The sequence below is a fragment of the Corapipo altera genome, unplaced genomic scaffold, assembly GCF_003945725.1.
Source record: "Corapipo altera isolate COAL_440 unplaced genomic scaffold, ASM394572v1 112, whole genome shotgun sequence".
Classification (NCBI taxonomy): Eukaryota; Metazoa; Chordata; class Aves; order Passeriformes; family Pipridae; genus Corapipo; species Corapipo altera.
The window spans coordinates 6828515-6851067 of NW_020884899.1; the positions used below are offsets into that span (position 1 = coordinate 6828515).

Consider the following 22553-nt stretch of genomic DNA (forward strand, 5'->3'; position numbering starts at 1 on the left):
CCCCTGCCAGAGCTCCGGATTAAGCATCAATGCCATTCCATAATTCAATTTGGGGGACCTGCTGTTTTGAATCCGGCTCAGAGCATGAGAGCAGCTCGATTGAATTTAGGCCCTGCTTGCAGAATTATTTCATATTTAATCCGAGCTGAACTTCATTTCACTTGCTCTCTCCACTTCTGATGCTTCCTGTGACAAAAGACACAAATGTTGCCCGATCTCATGCGGTGTGTGTGTGCTTGTTGACTTCTCCCTTATTTTGGTTTACCACTGGATTAAACCACATAAGAGTTACTTGCACCTCACACAACCCTGCAGCGAGAAGGAGTTGGTACCTCAGCAAGGGGTTGTTCTGGCATCCCCTTTCCCCACTCACCGGATTGTTGTACATGTCGATGATGAGCTGTTTCACTCCGTGCAGTGTGGGATGAGCCCAAGGAGATGGATTTGCCCAGTGCTGGTTTAAATCGAACCCCATCAAGGAGCACCTGCACGCACACAAAAACAAACACACACAAATGACATGTATGGGCTGCAGCCTCTTCTGGGTTCTGCTGCAGAATTAGGGCTATGTTCTGCAGCTGATGTATTTAAATATGTTCTTCTGATGGGAAAAACAAAGCAAATACTCTCCTGAGGAAAGACTACAGTAACGGCCACTTTTAGAAATAATGTGACCAACAGAATATCACTGAAACACCTTTGGTAATTCAGCCTTCTTCCCCTCCATACCACCTGTGCTTGCTCTATCCTTTGCCTTTTTCCAGCTTGGCAGGCTGGCTCTGGAACAGTCTGCCTGACCTTTGAGGTCCCCTTCTCTTCCATGCTCTGGCTGAGGGTCTATAGCTACGAGGGTGATTCATACACTGCACCACCAGACCTTTAGTTTGCCCTCAGTCAGGCTTTGACTCAGCAAAGCTGTAAAGAGCATTGTAATCAATTAAGTAGGTGCTTAAGGGTTTTAAAGCATGAATGTCATTGTTCCACTAACCCAGGGCCTCAGTCTCTCCCCCTCCTGCAATTGCCTACACAAAAGTTAGCCAACCAAGACACCAAGTTAAAATGCTTATTGGCCATCAAATCCTGTAGGCGTTGAAGCATGTATGCCACCTTGGCTTCTCCTTCCTGCCCTAACTCACATCCCTCTCAGTACATTTGATTCTGCTGCTCCCAGTCCTATGGAGTAGTATCCCATTCTTTGTGAAGTCCCACTGAAACTCAAGAAGCTGTCATTAGAGTGAACACAGGAGAAATTAAAAAGCTGGAAGTGGCACAAATAGGGGGAGGTGGAAATCATGTCCCTTGCCTAGTGCAGAGATCACCTAGACAATCTGTGGCCACTGACACATGCAGGAAGAGAAGTCTCTCTGTCATCTCAAGCTGAGCTCAGGATCAGTGGACCCTGGGTAAGTCTTACTCAGGCATTCTGTGAAAGACCACACAAATAATAAAAGCCCAGGTAGAGATGCAGCTTCCTCTATAGTAAAAACAAATAAACAAAAAAATCAACTTTGCTCTAAGCCTTAAAGCTTCTTGAGGAAAGAAGAGCTTTCATCGATCCCCGGTCTATTACAAGCAGGTCTTTTCAGACCTAATCTTTTAAACACACCAATGCAAACAATAGAAATTTACTCCTGTAGTGCTATCCTTTGACAAAAATTTCTAAGGATCTGATGGCCAAAAGCCATAGGTTTAACTGGCAAAAAGAAAAGAACATAAAAACTAAGAGTAGAGAGGTGAAATGCTAAGAAAAGGGAGAGGATGAAACCAGAGGTTGAAATTCATTTCCAAAACTGATGAAGAAATATTTTCCCATGAACCAAAAGATACAAAGTTAATGGGACATTCTATTGTATAAATTCCTACGGGGATCCAAGCGAGCAGTAGCTGCTGTGCTCCCTGGGCTGGGCTTAGACAACCCAACCATGAGGCTGTCTGGGGGCTTTGCAGCTCCATCACTGCTGAACTGGATGGCTTCCTGTCATGGAGAGGTCACCTCCTTGACTCGGTGGCCACTTCTGTGCTTGTATAGAAAACAGATGGATTTCTTTTCCGGACACTCCAAAAGCTACAATTCCACAGACAACTCTGTAAGTTGTCTCCGTCCCACTCTAAAGCAAATCATATTGCATCAGATTTCTCTCTCTCTTCTATTTGTCTTCATGTAAACTCTCTCCACTCAGTTCCTCTAAATCCTATTTTCTTTTGAACTCATAGACATTAATAAAAAAATCAGAAGTACTTCCAGAGATGTAGGTAGAATTACACTGGGATAAAACTGGTAGAAGAGTAGAATGAGAGGAATAAGTTTTTCATTTAGTAAAAGCAGAATCTGTCATGACTCTTACCATATTTTGGCACAGTTCCCAAGAAAACAACATTCTTACTGTACAAAAGTTTTCTTAAGAGCTCAGAATCTGAAATTATATCCTTTTATAGGGTTAGTGGGTCACATTTACATTTTCTTTTAATAATATTTAACACTAATAACACTATAGAAAATGAGCATATTTTGATTCCATTATGTTCATCTCCAAAGCACATTGAATTGGCCAAGCTATGTGTGCCAAAACAAATTTTAAATTCATACATGGATTGTCAATATTAAATTTGGGGGTTGGGACCTTTTAGACAACTTTACCTAAGTCATCCCTACAGGGAATAGAAGTAAGCGTTACCTAATTTTTGTAAGTTCCTAACTAAGGCATTGAAATTTGAAGTATTTGGATGCGTCATAAATGTTGGGTAAATGATAAATCTCATGGTTCATTTAAAGCAACAAGAACAGTTGAAAATAGTTGTTTTTGAGAAGACTTTATAAACAGAAGGAAGCAATGCTTAACAAACAAGTTATTCATTTGGGAAGCTCCTCTGAGCTCTATTTAATAGGAATCCAAATTAATTTTCAAATACCATTTAGCTAGTCTTTGATGTTGTGTATCACATCTTTATCAATGTAACAACAATTAATTAAGTTTCTGATGTAGGCATTACTATTTCTTCCCAGTCTGGAAACAGTGCAAAGTTTTCTCCTCCCTCCCAGTTTTTAAGCCTTTTTCTTCTTTCCTTTTTGCCTAAAGACAAATTTGTATCTACCACATTCTCTCTTTATTCATCTGCTGCAAACTCATGGCCTCTCTAAGGAAACATCAAGTTGTGTTCCCTGGTACTTCAGATTTGATTATTGACTCTATTACATGTAGAATTGTCTCCCAAAGCTCACGTATATCAGGACATGACCAAAACATACGGCAAGAGTCTCCCACATGCCTCTTACAGATCCTGCATTCATTATATTCTTTTGCTCCCAGATGATGTGATCTCTCTTGTGGCTAATACCTCCAATGCAAGAGCTTGAACAGGATGACTTAAAAATTGCATCTTGCACTGCTGTTTAATTCCTCCTCCCAGTTTTAAACCAGCTCATTTTTAGTACACTGTGCTGCTGGTTCTGCTGCTTAACTGTTTGCCTGCTGCTTCAAGCACTGGGTAGGCAAAGTAGAAATACAGATATAGTCTGGAAACAGCAGCTCTACGTTGGGGAACAACTGTGTTCCAATACAATACATAATCTCTCAGTATGAGATCACCTCTCTTACTCAGACTGCAAGTGTTGTCATTGGCTTCAATACACCTCACCTGCCTGTAAGTGTTCCCCTAATTTTGAAAGTGCCTCCGGATCTGCCCTATACAGATTAGATTTATCTTGTGCTGTAAATAAACTAATGTGTTCAGTAAAAAAATTACAAGGGGAGAAAAAAAAAACAACCCTAAATTATATCAAAGGGCTGTTTAAGGATGATCTTGGAAAGGGAGCATGGAAAACAGAAAATCAGAAGACAGAGACTCCAAGAGATGCAAGAGAAGGCAAAAGCAGCTTCAAAATTGGTGAGCGTTGGAGGTTTTCCAGAGCAGAATATCCCATTCCATGAGGCTTAATGACCATGCCCATTCATGCTCTTACAAATGTGGCAGGTCACATTGCCATGGAGCCCAAAAAGTGCTGGCACAGACTCTCACAGGTTAGAAAAAAAGTACAGCCAGAAGTAGTGGAGCTTTTTATAACAAGCAAAGTAGCACCTGATTGTGGTTTTCGTTCCTACTGTGAAAACCTGGGTTGTTTCTCACAGTCATTGCCACCACAAAAAATGACATGTATGCAATTTAAAATATTTAAGCTGATAATAGTTGTTTGAATTTTGGATTATGCTTGCTAGAGTTTGCTAGATATACAGACCACATACGATATTTCTGCTCTGTGACTGACTGTACATTTAAATCAGGTTCTGTGAATATTCTTGTTGAATTAGAATTCGTGTTTCATGAGTGTTTCCCAGCCTTTTTCTAAAATTTCTGCTTTCTGTAAGTAGATAAATTTATTACAGTGTTTATAAATTTACATAAACACAGTGCAAATTCAGTCAAAGCAAATGAGTTTCAAAATTGCAATGGAAACTGAAACATTTTGCAGTATTCATCCCTCCCTACTTGGGAGGCAGCCAGATCTCAAGAGGTTACCAGCTCAACTCAGTGAAACCAAAGATGTTCAGACCAGCATGCAGCTTGCTGGGCAGTTATCTGGGCAGAACCCCCTTGCCTCTGGGACATCACTGCTTTTAAGGATTTCCTTTGCAGCTGCTTCAATGACAACATCCTTGTCCCTTTCTAGAACTGATAAAGATTTAGTACCAAGGCCCATGCTGGGTTTATTTTTTAGGGCTGCTTCTCATTCTTTTAGGGTGTGCCTCTTCTTTCTGGAATCTCCAAGCTATAGACACCTCCAGGAACTCTGCCTTCCTTTCACTTCAGTCCTCCCTCCCCCGCTCGTTTTTCCAAACCATGTGAGTCTAAGTCTCTTACTAACAGACCCATTTCCACAAGGTGAGATATGGAGAATAATGGAGGAAAGGAGGTAAAGAAATCCTTTTTCACGGCATGTGATTTATTACAAAGAGAACTTTACACCCTTCCCTTCAGCTTTGTGAGGTTGCGTTGGTTCATTGGATCAGCACCAGGTGAATCTCCAGATAATGCCAAACACAAAGCAGGGAGTTCCAACCCACAAATGGCACTACCAACAGGGTGAGGATTTGAAATTGAAAAGGTAGTGGGGAGGGGGAGCACTCTTTTTTTTTTTCTCCCTCCCGGGCTCATGGCAATGAGAGTGGAGACAGAGGGTAATTGGTCTCTATTGTTGCAGTTCTTGAAGCAAGAGTTATAGCAGGGAACTGCCATGAGACTGCAGCCTGCAAGAGCACACAGGGAGAGCAGGTGTGCGGCGTGAGAGACTAAAGGCAAGGGCAACACACGGAAGATTTGCTTCTTTTAATAAATATCATTTTAAAACTGATATATTCACGACATTTTACAAATCAGCTCTACACCTGCCATCAAAGTCAGGTCTTCATTAGTGTGCATTTCACCATTCGGGTGCTTGGGGTTTGTGATTTATGCATTTGCCTATTATTCATTAAAGAGGACTCATTCAAGCCCACATATTCTAAAGCAATTAGGTAGCAAGACATCCTAACACTCCAGCTACAGAGAACCCCCCCCCCCCCTCCTCCCAGCAGATTCTCCTCCTCCCCAGCTTCCCACATTTTTAATTTAGAGCTCTGGAAGCCCTCACAAAGGCTATTTAGCAGAACCACTGCAGAATGCTCCAGGCAGAGCGGAGTGGCCGTGCATAGGAGACCAGCACTAGCTCCCAGAGACCACACGGTGGAGTAGATGTTTGCAGAATGAGCACTGCACGGCGTACTGACATAATTTTAAATCGTACATGACGGTTAAAGATGTGTTTCTCCATTTTCTGTGTAAACAATGTTAAATAAGAATAAACACAAAGGGATATTTTCTCTTTCTGATGAATACATGCATTTCTCAGAGCTGGTAATAGGCGCCACAGACACACACACCAAGGAAGACACACATCCCCACATGACAGGGGCATGCTCTGATCTTCAGGATATATCTCAATTCTTGCATTAACTCTCCCCCCACACCCCAGGTCCTCAGCAATGCCAGAAAGATTCCTGGGCACAAAGCAGCGTGCTAGAAATAAAAACTCATCCTGCAGTCAGGAGCCCTCCGCCCTGTGAGTGTGCCTGGGATGTCAGACCGTGAGATCCCATCCCTAGTGCAGCTCACCCCTCAGGCTATCACAGGACTCATCCCCCCTCCACATATTTTCCTGCAGGGTGCCCAGCCCAACTGTCAGCGTTTCAAGAGACAGGGTTTCCAGCATTTTCCCTGTGAGGCAACCCACAGTTTAGCGAAGCTCTCCCATAGGAAACTCATGCCTTTCCCCTTGTGTGGATCTCTCTGAACACATGCTCTTCAGGAGCATGTCCCATCTGTCCTGCCCTGGGAAAGTGTTCTCAGACTCCTGCTCCCAGCTGCACACTGAGTCACACTGCCACATCAATCTTGTGCACTCAGGTGCTTTAACCAAGTTATTGAGAACACCTACAGTTCTTCCATTTTAAACCCTGATTCATTGTTTGGCCTTTTCAAAACCAAACATATCACTGACTTAATGAGATGAACACAGGAGACAGCGGTTTTTTCCAATTTTTGGATCCCAAAAAATTTCCACTGTAGCCACAGGCCCTTGAGAAATCTCACATACATAACCCATAATGCAGTATTATATGAATATTCTTTTTTGGTGTAGTCCAAAAGCCACCACCTCATGAATCACAAGCTGTAAACCACTGAGAAAGAGAATTTTAACATGTGCTTGATATACTGGATTACCACCCTGTCAACAAGCCAAACTCCTCTAGGCCCTCCTGCCCGATCTGCTTGACACTTCCACACAATGCCCTAATTCTGTCTCCTAACAAACGTTTCCCTGCAGACAGGCAACCCTTCTTTAAACTATTTGTACTTCTTTTTGTCTACATTCCTGGAGGTGGAGGTTGGGTGAAATTAAGTGGTTCATCATCACAGTGGTTCACAGAAAACAGCTAATACACATGTAAGCATTTCTGGGAAAATGGCTCATCTCAAATTATACTTCTGTTCCCACCTCTGCCCTTCCTCAGACTATGCAAATAATCACACACAACACACCTCACAATCATCAGTGAATACTTCAGCTGCTGTAGGATGATATTCCCACATATTACAACACATATTTCCCTTACTCCTTCGCATCCAAAGCTGGCAGTCTTGCTTAACCTACTCACCTTCAAGCAAGAGGAAAGACACGTCATGTTCCCTGTAGCCCAGCATTATACGAACACTCCCAAAAGATGGTTCAGCTCTTACTACCAGACTCACACACAGAAAGCTGCAGTCAAAGGAGCCAACCTTAATGTCACAATGATGAGCTCTTAAAAAGTCTGGATATGCCACAGCTGCACAGAAACATACAAGCTTCCTTCAGCCCTGAGCTTGCTGTTACTGTGACACAGCCTTTAACTGCAGGAACACAGGGTGTTTTTCCACAGGGCTTTTGCTTTATTCTGTGCACAGGATCAGCACTGTTCATTAATGAGTGGACTATTCAATATTTTGGCTTTTCCTTATTGTTCAGTATGCAACCCTAGGCTCCTGCCTACTGCTTGCTACTCGAAGCCTGCTCCAAGGACAGAGCTATTCAGTTCTTCATGGCTTTTCTGAAGTGCTCAGCACTGCAGGAGACAACTGCTTTATAAATACTGATGGACTAATTTTCCCAACAGCACTGAACAAGAGGGGACCACATTGTCCCCAATTCATAAAAGAGCAATTGGGACAAAAAGTGGCTTAAATAACAGACATCCACTTATTTGGGCCACTGTATCTGAGTGGCCAAGGACAGGATTTTTTTAAGAGAATGTGGATTTACATAGTATGTCACATGTCCAGCATTTATTGCAGCTGAAGCTGACTGAACTCAAGGCTTCTCCAAATCTGACACAAAAAGGGCAATGTGAGTGGGCAGAATGTTAGAAACGTCCAAGTTTGTAGAATTAGGACAGCCAGAGGTTACTACAAAATGCTAACATTACTGGATAGTAAATGGGGTTTGGGTGGTTTTCAGTTATACCTTAATTCAGCCATTTTTCTTGGCTTTGGATCCCAATACTGCTACATTCAACTGTGTCTGAGAACCTGCTCTAATATGTGGTGGTTGGGATTACATTGTACCTGATATTGCCTTTACTCTCTTGAATAGAATTAAATGATTACTCTGCTACATTACAGGTCACCAGACTATCTGCATCCAGAACATTCCTTATGCAAAGGCAGTGATGCCGCACACACATCCTCAATAGGTCATGCCAGAACTCATCCATCTCCATCATCACAGAAGCCTTTGATATCCTGAAGCGAGGGTTTGACTTGATACTAAAACTGTCAAGAAGGTGTGTGCTGTTCTGTCGAGATGGCAAACAGAAAAGCAGCACAGGACTGGCAGACTGCTGGCTGAATTCTGAGGAGCAAGGCTTAACCACCCAGCACCAGGGCATGGGTGCTGGCTCCCTTTCATATCTATGTTTGCTAACAGCCTCTGACACACTCAGCCATTTCTCGCTCCCATGCACAGCTAGAATTCTAAGAATATTGATTGTACTCCTGCATAGTCTTGCCACATCTGCAAATTGTTCAGCTTGCAAATGACTTTTTGCATACATAAATATCCACTTTGAGTGGGTGGGAGAGAAGGCCCCTTTTATTGTCCCTGCACACCCCTGAACCCCTGCAAGCAGTCCACCCTGCTTCATCAGATGGCATGGGTAAATTCCATCAAAATTTGGAGTCAGGGATATGTCCTTTAGCTAGGCACTTCCATATAAAGTCCCTTTACAACAACTAAGTGAAAATTTTACAGGTGCATGGGAAGTCCTGAACAAAACCCCAAGTCTCATAATACAGGAAAGGGGCAAATGATCCAGTGGTTCACTTAGAGTGACATCATTAGACTGTCAAGATGTCCTATGCAACCAAGGGAAAAATTGCAATGCCTTGGTTCTTCACTTGTACAAAGCAGTATCAACCTTCCACATTGTTTTGAGAGGAAATACGTGAAGGATAACCAAGTAGGTTCTACAGATGGAGATTAAGTGATTTATGGAATTGCAGAAAGACTGACTGACAGACCCTGAATTTGTTTGAGGTTCATTTCCAGCAAGGTTGTACTAACAATTCGCACTGAACAAACAATCCTGAAATGCCTATAAAAGCAGTAAGATATCCTAGTCCATTGACATTCTCTTAGGGTTTGGGTGGAGAAGGGGCATTGTGTAGGGTTGTGCTGTAGTATCAGTGAACATTTCCTCGTGTTCCTTCTACCCCCAAACCCCTGTAACTAAAGATATTTTCCTCTCAAACATGTCTGTATTCTCACTTTAATTTTCAAGGTCATCTGGCCCATTGGGTGTGTTACATATTGCTGTCTAATTAAAGAGAGAAGATTAACCTTATTCTATTAGATTGTTTTAGTACCTGCCATGTGACTACTCTGCCTCAGCAAAGGGACAATGTGGCCAAGTCAGTTAAAAACCAAAACAACGGAAAAAATCACAACCCAAATAAAAAAACACACCGAAACCTCCACGTTATTTCATCTTTAGAAAGTCCAGCAGAAACTGAGAATGATGCAAATGTTCTTCCTATAATCACTGCCATGATAAAACAACAAACATTTCATAGCAGAAATAATACCAGTGTCTTGTTTGTCACATAACATCTCAGGAGATGGCAGGCAAGCTGTAAAGCCCGGATCTGTCTCTGATTGCAATCAACAAAAAGCCCAGATGCTTTCAAAGGGAGTTAAATGAGACTCAGATCTTTCCCAATCACTTGTTAATTTAAGGGGCAGAGTTTTACCATCTGAGCTTCACTGCATGGTGTTGCCTCAGCCCAAACAACACAGAGAACCAGGAACTATTTGACAGCATGGTGGTCTCCAGTCCCTTTCCAATTTCTACCTCAAATCAGTTAGGCTTTAAATTTTCCACCAATCCCATCAGTCAAACACTCTATACTCCCTAGAAGAAAAGCTACCAGGCAAAGATACATTTCTCATCATACTCCATGACATCTCCTCTTACTAACTCAGAACAACATGTGAGGGGATTTGGTGCCATCACATGAGATATGGGTCAGTTGTCCAGTGCGGATCCTTGTCCAATGCAGAAGAATGGGAATGTAAAGCACTCAAAATGTAACTTCTATCAATCACTGCAATGCACCAGCAGAATGTGATTTGATACCAAGCCAAGCTGAAACTAGACATTTTGATTCCAGAGTACTGAAACATCTCATTGCAATGAATAATGGTAAAATGACAGATTAGTTTGAGAATCCTGATGAGAATGTTAAATCCAAAAAATTTAAACCTTCAGGGGTTCAGACCATTTTCCTTATTTTGTTATTATGCCTCAAAACCAGGCACAAATGGGGGTAAAAACTGTCAGAAAAATCTATTATTATATCTTTTTCTGTGACGTATGGAAGAATGCAACAACTACTGAAGCCATGTAACAGCTGAAGAAAAGAGGTGAGGATGAGACAATGTGCCAAACTAAACCTTCAGGTAACCATTACCCAGGCAGATCAGGAAAGAGTTCAGGTAGAAGCTGATCATAGAGTGGTTTGGGTTGAAAGAGACCTTAAAGACCATCTACTTTCAACACCCATGCAGGGACATCTTCCACTAGACCAGGTTGCTCAGGGCTCTATCCAGCCTGGCCTTGAACACTTCCAGGGATGGGGCATCCACAGCTTTCAAGCTCCAGTGGAAAGATTATATAATGAAGTCAATTTTAATTAGACAACAGAGAATCCACATGGGGGGAAAAACCTCCCACATTATGAGTTTTTATCCATGGAGATTTTCAAATCTTACCTGTAAAAAGCCCTAAGTAACCAGTGCAACACTTGAAGTTAGCCCTGCTTTGAGAATGGACTGAAGACCTCCAGAGGTCTACATTAAACTCTTTCTCTTTATAATTCTATGGAAGTTTTAGATACAGGGAAAGTTTCAATCGCTGTTCATATCTCGGTGGACACCAGAGAACCCAGCTGTGGGACAACAGACTTCACAGACTCGCCGAATAACTCACTTTCTGCATATTTGCAGCCTCACGCAGTTCAGCACCCTTGAGATGAAATCCTATAGCAAAAATGTACAATGAATAAGAACATATATGAATGGGAAGTGGAGGAGCGAACAGATTTCAATTTCAAGCTTTCATGGCTTAGCATAAACAAACATGAAACAATTCATCCTCAGAATATAGAGGTGGGAGGGGGATACGACAGTGTCCTCTAGACACACAGGGAGACTGAGAACTAGGGAGCCTGGAGCAAAGAGAACATTTCAAAAACTGTTTAAAGCCTTAGGAAAGTTTGAAGCAAAAATGAATCTTGCCTGATTCATTCAATGGGTCTCTAACAATAATTCTCTTCGTACATTGGTACCCCCCAGATTGTCAAAAATAAGCCAGCTCAGTCAAATGTTGCTTTCTTCTTAACAGAAATGACCTTTTAAAGTCTCAGTTAAAATTCAAAATGGGTGAACAGATTTTGGAAAAATAAGAACAGTCTAATAACTTTCTGGAGAAAGCCACAGAAATAGCTTCTAAAGAACTCACACTGAGCTAAGTCTCTTTATGCGACTGCAAAGTCTATTTGAATTTTATATTTTTCCCTCTTTTATTTTTCATAAATTCATCCTCTGCCCACATTCATGCTGATATGGGACTAAAACTCAAAATACTCTTTTGAGGTGGTATTCCATTTCTCCACTAATAAGTGACAGACAGTGCAGTGATCTTATAGTAAATATGAAGTGATTTGGTTCTGTTACAGATTCTTGTGAACATTCATTTGAGCTCTAAATGGACAAAAGAAGAAAGTTCACCTTTCCAGCTGGTCTGCCCATTAGCTTGCTGTATCCCATAGCAGTAAAAGCAAGGATTATTTGTGTAGATTCATGCTCACTGTTTTAGCACTTGCAGTTCCTCCCATGGCAAGTTTGTTTGGAAGCATTGCTGACAAACCCAGGTAACACTAGTTCAGATGCCATCCCTCAGCCTCTAAAACCACCGCTTCTGGCGTGATTAAGTGCCAGTCCTTGTTTTCCCAACCTATCCCACAATGTAATTATCCTGATGGGGTTCAGGAACCAGTCCCTTCAACTATACTCTGCCCTGAGAAGTACTTCAATATTCGGCAGGCAAGACAGAAAACTATTCAACAGTCCTGTTCCCTGGTTTGTTCAAACTAGGACTAGATCTGAGTGGTGTAGTTTCTACTGTAGACTGAATTAGTTCTTAGATTTTGTTAGTGCTCCCACCACCCTTTGAGTAGTTCAGAAGTCAATTCTTGTTCTTGCCTTTCAACAGAAAAATGCAACACACTGTGTTCGAAAGGCTCACGAAATGGGATTACTCGAGGCGTGTAGGGAAAAGAGCAATTCACTGCCTTCAGAATCAAACAATTCCTCTCCATTGGCTTGACCTAAATGCCTGCCAAGAAAGTTGTGGTATCTCTATCTAAAGTTCACAGGACAGAATTAATAAAAAAAAAACAAACACTGACAGTAGTGAAATGGGTCACTCTGTCCATGCATGTGCTTGAAAAAGAAAGTGGAGGTAAACAAATCTGAGGATTACAAAATTAAGTGGTTCACCTGCAATGGAAGCACGTGGAAAGAATAGTTTCATGGCCAGGAAAAGAAGAGATGAAAATTACTTTCTCTACTTTAAAAGAGAATTTATTGAAGCCCAGAAGACAAGAACAGAAGCAAAGAAAACAAAACAAAACAAAAGAAAACAGCCCAGAAGAGCTCTGAAAATCCAATCTCTCCCATCAGCCTCTGGAAAATGGATAACCTATGCGTGGTATGATTGAATTTCTCTGTTTCATCACCCTAGTGGAAGCATCTTGTATGAAACTCTGGTTTATGAATTGAGTTTTGAGAGGGGCCTGGGAGAGCAGGAGTTATACCAATCTAATCAGGATGTGACAAACACATGCATCAAAATGTTGCATTGTCAAGATCCAGAAGCCACTTAATTCAGGAAAGATTTTAAAGTTGAGAAAGCAGCTTTGGCAAGAGGATTAGAAATTAGAAGAAGGAAGAAGAAAATCCAGGTGGAGCAAGATAGCACAATTTTTTTTTCAAAACATCCCTTCAAAAATTAGGCCATGTCCCTACATGGTTACTGATTCACTTCTTATACAAACCTATGTATTATTCAAATGAAGGACACAGTTGCCTTCTTCCATTTATTCCACCTATTTCCTAAACATATGCTAATAATGAAATGCAAGATGCATGAACTGAGGTAAATAACACCATAAACCCCCATAAACCTCACAGGTTAAAACACCACAAAACATTCTGAGCCAAATATCCAACAAAGCAGATGAAATACAAAAATAACACGCTAATGTCATTGCCACAGAGCAAAGAAACATGCTCATGCCAATGCCACAGGACAGGAAGCAAGATTCATGAGATTGGTTTGTGATGGCTCCTAAACAAAAGCCATGCACAAAAATAGCCCATGATTATCAATAACATGCGATCAAATCAGAAAGCATGTGCATTTAGGAGAGATGGCATCAAATGCTTCCTTCAAAAGAAGAAGAACATCACAATCAGTTTGTATTTGCCTAGTCTCAGCTTGCATTTCCTATCTAAATACCAAAGATAGTTTCACAGGATAAGTACAGATTAGTAAAATATTCAAGGTGATTGAATGGATTAGCATTATTGTTGAGCACAATGCAAGGTGATAGAAAAATCCTCGGAAAAGAAAGATCTGCTATCTGGACAGCCACTTGAAATTATGCAGCTCACAGGTTGAATTCTCACATTTTTTGTAACATCATCGAGTGTCACAGTGGATGCCTGAAAACAGTTCCAACTAAAGACTGAGATGTAAAGCTGGGGATCTTGAGCAACAGGTGGAACAAAGATTCCAAAGTAAACTGCTATCTTGTTTGTCACACAAATAGAAAATCCATATGTTAGTGCCAGAGGCAAAAAGAACGTGTTCTAGCAAACAGCACCAAAGAAAAAATCCAAACCCCGAAGAAACATTTGTCTATAGGAGAGGGGTGGAAAAGAAAAAAAAAAAAAAGAAGCTTAAATGCATCTAAAAAAATCAAAATGACATTGAGAGGATATAACTGTGTACTAAATCCCAACCAGGTAGAAAGCACAAATGCATGCCCTCCTCACTATCCTGGCCATTGTAATCATGTCCAGCAGCTTGGTCTGTGTGTTTTGCCCACCCTTGCAGAGATCCACACTGTAGTTAACAGGTGTACTGATGTGTTATGTTCCCCTTAGATCCCAAGGATGCAATACCTGATCGAGCAGATAGACTGTTTCACACTGTGACATGGATATTTGGGTTATTTCTAGGTACCCAATGTTCACAGAGTGAAGCTCAAGTCAAACTGTGAACAAATCCACACAACCTGTAATTAGGGATGGAGATTTGCCATTCAGACATTACAATTCTACACAGGTTTTTTTTTTTTTGTTTCCAAAACCAAAGACTTTGTACTTCAAGAGGTAAATCAAATCCCCTAAAAATCAGACATCTACAGTTTTTTTTCACTGAGGTTCTTGAAGCGTTTCACAAACATTAAGGAACTGTCCTCCAGTGGTTCAGTGAGGCAGGTGCACAGTATTAGTCTCACTTTGCAACCAAGACTCAGGAACAGAGGGGGAGATTGAGTGAATTGCCCAAGATTGTTCTGCACTTGTCTGACAGAGTCATAAATAGAATTCAGGACTCTACAAAATGTAAATAAATCACTCCCTCTCTGGAAGAAGCAGAAAAATATTTGTTTACTTTTGACTGCATGCATCCTTGCGTGCCTCTGGGTTACAGCCAGGAAAGGAAACATCACTGTTCTGAGCCAGGTCATTCCCACAGCAAGTCCAGGCAGACCTTCAGCCATAAGTAATGTGTGCAAAACCCATGTATCCTCACAGGAATTTAATTTGAATATTTAAGATCCAAGATACTGGTATAAGGATTCAGATATCTCAGTAAGCCTTATTTATCTGAACACAGTTTACTCATGTTTTCTCACAGCTAATTATGGAGGCAGAAATAAACTTTAAATAAAATTCAAGGAGTGGACACAGGTTACCAGGTTAGCAAAATTATCTTCAGATATGAAAAAAAATTTTCCCTAGACTGGGACAGGCAACTGTAGCCAAGCTAAGAAAAAATGAGTGTTGATACTCTCTCCAGTGTAGCTAAACTGGTATATATGGGGAGGGAAATAAGCCAACTCTAAGAGCACTGCTTGCCCAAAGCACAACAGATACCTCCCCACTCCACAGAATGCAATATTCAAGCTTAACTTAGAGATAAATTATTTTGGCTAAAAAGCCTGTTTGCTTTTTACTTCCCTTGACAGTTTTGACAAGATGACTATCAGATAGAGGTTCAGAGAAGATGTAAAGCAGAAAAGAGGCCAATTACCAAATTTTTTCTCCTTCAGAAATATTTGAAACTGCTTTCCAGTAATGAACAATACACAAGCATATCACTGAAAACTGAAAAGTGGCTTACCTGAGGCAATCAGTACAATAATTGGGACAATACTCAAAAACCCCACAACTCTCTCTTTCCAAATTTGTGTTCATAGCTCTTCTAACCTCCCCCCAGCCCTTGAAGTCAGGACTTCCATTTGCCAACACCGTTATTTCTCTGTACTGGCATTAAACATGCTCTGCAGACATTGCTGTGGCCACAGTTCTCAGCAAAAGAGGATCATTAACCTGGGTCACAGCTTGACCAAACTGGAAAAAAACAAAACAAAACATCGCAAAATCCCAAAGTCCTACTGCAAACAGAGGACATTTGTCTTTCATCTGTTAAAAGAAAGGAATATTTTGAGACAAAATCTGACATCACAAAAATCTCTTTAGCCCTGTTTGCTTCTTTCTCCACTGTGCCATGCTGTTCACTCTTATATTTCAGGAGATGACAAAAACTTCAGAAGAGAAACTTTTAAACTTAATGGATTAAAAGGAATACTACAGAGAGCAACAGACAGCCCCGGCCAAAATGGAAGGTGCACACGCCATAAGATTTGACACTCGTGGGCAGAGGTGGGGTGAAGATGAATGATGCAAAAACACTACGACAAAAGAGAGCAAAAGAGTTGGAGTCACAGTGCAAGGGGACAGGGGAAGGGGGAGATATATAAAACCACTAGATCAGTTATCAATATAAGAATCTAAAGACTGTGGACACTAAAATATGAGGGAGTGATGAAAAGCAGGATGAGAATAAATGGGGTAAAGGTGGAAGGGAGGAGAAGCTGAGCACACATCTGGTCACAAAAAGCAGAGAGTGCCTACCAGGAGACAGAGACACTCAGTGTGCACAGAGGTTACTGTGCCATTGTTTGTGACATTCAGGGCATGGGAGCAATCCCAAAGTTTGATTCCCAAATCTCTTTCTAGGGTGTCAACCAAACTCAGGCTACAAATATAGTGGTTTCCACTGTAACACATACAGGATTTCCAGGCAAAAATGTGACAAACAGGTAAAACTGTATTTGGAAATATCTCAAAATTAAAACAAAGATAAATGGAAGGAGGAAGCCATAGAGAAAAAAAAAAACAAAAACAACAAAACAAAAACAAACCAACCAAACATACAACATACTTAACACATCACTGCAAACATTATATCACTGCCAGCATAGGACACTTGCTCAACACAAACAAGATACTAAATAGACTGTTGGTTTGGTCCTCTGTAGTAGTTCTCATGTTCTTAAGCACTTTAGTGCTAATAAGCAAGCAGAGTGACTATTCACGTTTGGTTACTGAGCCAGAATTAGAGTCTAGTTAGTGATAACTACATGTGGTATTATTATACTTTCTTAGAAGAATAAACAAATAAAAAAAAAATCCAGAAGACCAAATCCACAGTCAGCGTAAACTGGTACAACTGTTGATAACTGTATGCAGGGATAGCAATAAATTTATGGCAGCTGGACAGCAGATCTCCTGACTCATGTTAAACAGCTTAAGGAAAGCAGGATAAACCCCAAGTTAACAGGGTTACAGAAATCTGTCCATATTGCAGCTTAGCCCACTTACTGTAGATGATACAAATCGCTTTCTGCGAATGCCCCACTAACCACAGACAGCTCTAAGCCACCAGTCTAGAATAGATGACTAAGTTTTAGATGACGAAGAGTTAAACAAAAGTATTCCAAACTTGGATACTACTCAAAAAAGTATTTAAAGTGTAGGTGGTGCTATACATATTAAGCAAAGCCCAGAATCTGTAGGGCAAGACCTGACAACATGAAGACAATAACCCCCTAATCAGGTACACAAAATCCTTCAGACTTTTCAAAATACTAAAACCCCAAGGGAAACTTTGTCCTCAACTAATTTCAAGTCAAGTTTTACAACCCAACAAGGTGCACAGTTTTTTTCACTGAGTTTTCCGAATGGAGCATCCAAACCTTTGAAATTTTCTTATGGCTCATTTGTAGGCATCTCACTGTATCCCAGGGAGAGTGGATGAGAGGCATAATTGAAAAATGGGACACATGGGCATCAAAACAAGCAAAATGACCCCCTCCTCCTTTCTTTTTTTCTTTTTCTTCTGGTTCTCGCTTCTAAATGAAATCCCAGGCTGCCTTCCAACTGCTACTCAGAACTGTCAGAGAAGGAACACGTAGAGAGCACTAAAACGACTGACCTATTTCCATCCTTGGTGCTGTTGTATATAAACTCTTCATTCTGAATTCTACACACATACATGCACATGTGCACAGCAATTTTCCTGTATACTCCCATGAGAAACTCTTTCCAAAGTCTAACCTCAGCTCCTACAGGAGCTCTCTGTTTCTTCCTGAACAGTTGTTAACCCCATGGCCTCAGTGCCCTCCATAATTAGGTTAATTTTTGGGAGTCTACCCCTTGGGGAAGACAAGAGCAGCTTTGGCTCACTGACCCATCTTCTCTTGTATCAGTTCTGTTCTCCATTGGAAACTGCTCTATATCCAAGAAATTTGTGTACGAGGATACTTTCATCTCTCTTAAAGGTGCGAGCACACAAAGCGCTGCTGAATAGTAAATAAATCTAAAAAAAAGCACATTAATAGCTGTAATTCATGTGCACAGTAAAGGACCACTGAAAAAGAACCCAAGTGGCTAATGCCTTCCCACAGCACTCAAATCAATGAAGCTTAAAAATGGCAAAAGGTGTCCAAACCTGTAGGGTTCTCAAATCCTCTCTCCTTCTTTTACAGTAAAAAAAAAAAGCTTTGTTACCCTATATGACTTCTGTGCTACTTATGTTGCTTCCCAGGAAGAGGCAGTCACTGTCTCACTGATCTTGGCTGAACTTCAAAGATACAGAAAAGTTAATTGGATGAAATGAGACTTTCAGTGAAAAACTTTATGTGAACAGCTCTTCAACAAAAGATTTTAATGAAATCTCTAATCCAAGGAGCCACAACCTGGAGTGCCAGCAACATTCCTGATGTTGTAGTGGAGTGCATAATACTTGGGAGAACACTTCTCTTAGCTCTTGTTCCTCCAAAATGTGTCCTCCTTATGCTTCTCCCCTGCCCCACCTTCAATTTAAAGGTTTATAAAACAAGAAATGCAAAGAAAGTTAATGAAGGCAATATGGAACATTAAACAAAAGGTTCTTTTTTAATATGGTCACATTATTGGCCCCTGAAAAAGGGCAAAGTAAATGTTGTTTCATTTTTATTTCTTGTTATAACAGTACTCTGACAAGAGCAAGTAAAATTATTGCATCTGCAGCTTTGTATCCTTCTGTCCATAGGTTTTCTATTTCTACTCAATGTGGTTTTGCAGCAGAGGAAGCCCTGGTCAGCAAGGTGCCAAGTACTGCAAAACACAGTTATGCTTTGGGGAGCAGAGTACGATCCTGTAGGAGACTTTTAGACAATTATGCAGAACTGGACCAGAAAACTAGACTTCAAGGAGCCCTGAAAATTGTGATGAACTTCAGAATATTCATATACTCTGAAAAGTCAGGGGAGACTCTTAATTTATCTAGGCTGACTTTTTTAAACAACGGACTATTTGATGACAGCAAGCTTCTACAGTCACCCCCAAAATAGAGGAAAAAGTTTGGTCATCACCTGCAGGCCTCATGAGATGACAATCTGATACATGCCTTGGCAGCTTGTTTCCCCATTTGAAAGGTTTACTTTCCTGTTTGAAACTTTCAGTCTCCAAATATTTTTGCCATATCCTCCTCTGCTAAGGTTGTCAGTGCCTGCCTGGCCCCTCTGACTGAACATGTGTATGATGGTGGTATCAGCTTTATATATTAAAGAATTATCTCCTTTATCTTGCACTACAAGATATGTTTTCCAGACCTCAGATAGATTTTTGCCTCTCTTTTCCACGCTCCCATTTTAAGCCTCCCAAATCAGAGTCAGTGCAGCAAGGTGTGCTATCTAGGTGAGAGCCCAGGATTAGCCCAGTGGCCCAACCAAGCTCTTTCAGTATCTCAGTGTAGCCAACAAGTGTACAAACTTCCCTGAAAGCTCAGGAGGATGTCACATAAACCCAGGGTAATAAAAGCTATCTAACATTCACTCTACTCAGTATTTACACATCAAATAGTGGCAAGCACAGCAGTAGCAGTGGCACATCAGCCACTGGTAGAAGAAACTAGCACAAAAATCACCCCAACACAGGCTGATGAACAAAGAAAGAAAGAAGGCCCCCTCTTCTTTAGCCATACTCAGAGCAGATTTGGCTTTTACATTCTGCCTCTGCTTATGCCCAGGCATAAGCCACAGTATCAAATGTCATTATGGTTCTGCTCCTCACAGTCATTCCCCAAGCTCTCCTGAACTCATTCTCCTCTCAAGGATGGCCACTGAAATTCTCACTAATGACAATCTTAATTCTCACTAATGACAATCTTCTGTCATTTCCTACTGGAGCTCACACTTGGTACGTGCTCTGGGTGGTAGACATCAGGTCCTGTCTGCCAGTCATAAGGCAGCTAACTCTTAATTTCTTGTTAGCAGGTTCTGTCCCATGACATGGTTCTGGAATCACTGGGAATTAGGCACAGGTTACCTTTAAAACTATGTCCCAGAGTAGCTGCAGTCCAGGTATTCAAATTAAAGGAAGTGTCATTCGTTGAAAGGTAATTACAATGCCAAAATCAGTATGAGAATTTGTGCTAAGTCCTCCCTCAGGACTACACCTGGGCTCATGATTCAATTAGGTATTACAGCACTAAAGCCAGACCATCACTCCTAATCTCTGGGCAGAGGATTCAGTATTTTAAAGAGATAAAAAAAAAAAAAGCAAATGACAGCACTTTCTTTCTCATGTTCAGGTTTATATTCTAAAGGCCTTTTCTCGAGCTTTTTCAGATTAGAAGACTGAGACTTCTACACACTGTAGTTACAGAGGTGTGTTATACAGGCAAATGCCCGTTTAATTATACCCCCTCTGAAGGACTTTTTCTTCTTTTTATTTTAATTCAGGATAAAGGGAGTTCTAAAAACAACTTGAAGAACACTGATCTTTTAGGACAACTAGAAATAGTTTCCAGTGGAGCCTTAAAATATGCAACTGTTATGTCCTTGTTACTCACAGATTTAATAATTTCTTGCAGAGACAAATGGGATCTTATTTGCTAGGACATCAACTGCTTCCAGAAATACATCTTCATGTAGAACTATATGGACTTATGTGCCAAAGGAGAACTGCAGAGCTAGTCCTAGAAAACTGGCCTTTACCAGAAAGCTCTTTGCTGCATTTTTGGACTCTTTTAATTGATAATCCACAGAAAAGATCTATTTATTAAAAGGAATTTTAGACAAAAGGAAACATTTTAAACTATAAATGCCAAATATTCCCGCCTTTTTCTTTCCTTTTTTCTCCTTTTTTTTTTTTTTTTTTTAACAAACTGATCCAGAAACCCAGGATTTCAGGATGTTCTTGGTAGAATTGTAACAGTCTCAAGAGAAAATTTAAAAAAAAAAAAAAAAAAAAAGGAAAGAGAGTACAGTAGGGCATAATTGTGTCCTGCAGCTGAACACTCTCCTCCAAATTCCATTCCTCTTATGCTGTGTGTCCTGAGATGCCCCATCCTTCCCCAAACCAGATCCTTAGCTAACAGGACAGAGGCAGCTGCTCTGGTCCCAACATTGGTGCATTTATGCCTGCAGGCAACCCCTTGGGAAATTTCACTTGCAGCTGGTTTAGGCCCACTTGTCCTCTCAGACTCATTCATGCAAAGGAACAAAATCCCGTGACAGTGGCTGTGGGAGATGAGAAATGCCAAACAGGCCACCACTACATCTTCATCTGAATGGAAACAAGCAGTAAGAGAGGAATCAGAAAATTTCATACACGTAAAAATTCACTTCCCCCTCTACTTAAATCGCAACACAAATAACTGTAGAGCCTTTCCATGGCATCTGTGGGGAGCTACACTTTAAATTCTAAACCCAAAAATTTCAAGACTCTGTCTGATTTGAGAAGTCTTATAGGTGGACCTGTAATATTAAAAATTGCTAAACAGTCTTCATCTGGACTCCAGAAGCCTTTGACATATCTCAGGGTCAGCAACCAAAACTTCAGCCACCTGAAAACCACAAACCCCCAAATCCAGTGCAGACCTAAGGATTTCCTCAAGAGTAGAACAGGACTGTCCAGACAGGTACATATGCACTGTCTGGCTCCAGCAGCATGGAGTGAAAAAGGCCAGGAGCATGTGAAAAGCATGTTCAGACTCCATCTCTGTTGCAGTTTTCTGGAAGTACCGATTAAGAGACACAAGCTGGTATAAAACAAAGCTCTTACTATCAACCAATTCTGTTAAAGTAATTCCAATCATGTAAATCACCACTTAGCATTTTAACTGTATTTTATCAGTTTACCATTGTTGGCAGTAATTCTAATTTGCAGGATAACTTCTTCAGTTATATAGTGGTGTGAACACAAATACAGGGAGAAATTTGGGTGGTCACTTTAATTAAGTTGACCAAAGACAAAATACTCTGTTCTTGACAGAACTCAATATAACCTTTCACCTTGACCAGTGGTCAAAGTCACATTGAGACTATGTAAGAGCTCAGAGTTTAATACAATTCATGTCCCAGGATATAGGAAAATACAGTATTGTTTCCAAGACTAGATAAAAGAGATGTGGGCTATCTGAGAGATCCATTTATAAGGAATGTGGCCACATTCTTGTCTTTGTTCATGCCAGCACTTAGTCATGGCCTGCTTCCAACTTAAATAGCTATTCCAAACTCCATGCATCAGCCTTTTATTTTAGAGATTAGAGATTGTATCTTTACAATAAAAGATTTTTTTCCATGTTTGACCTTAAATAAAGAACCATATCTATAATGAACTTAACTGTCACTGAGGAACATGCAGGTAACGAACCATTTCTGCTCATGCCAGCAATGATCAAATGGTCAAAGGTGATTTTTCTCCTGCTCCTGCAGACCTGGAACAACTACAGGGTTTACACAGCTTCAGACCAACAGCTTCTGTTTAAGGTAAAGGTTAGGGAGGCATCAGCAGAAGTTAA

General features: G+C 40.8%; 1 protein-coding gene across 1 annotated transcript in view; it reads right to left on the minus strand.

Annotated features, from left to right (window-relative positions):
- LOC113949901 (BEN domain-containing protein 5-like) overlaps positions 1-22553 on the minus strand; it is a 910469-nt gene that overhangs the window by 155547 nt on the left and 732369 nt on the right. Inside the window, exon 9 of the mRNA XM_027649026.1 lies at positions 374-485. Within this exon, the coding sequence (XP_027504827.1) occupies positions 374-485 (112 nt within the window). The remainder of the gene's footprint in view (positions 1-373; positions 486-22553) is intronic.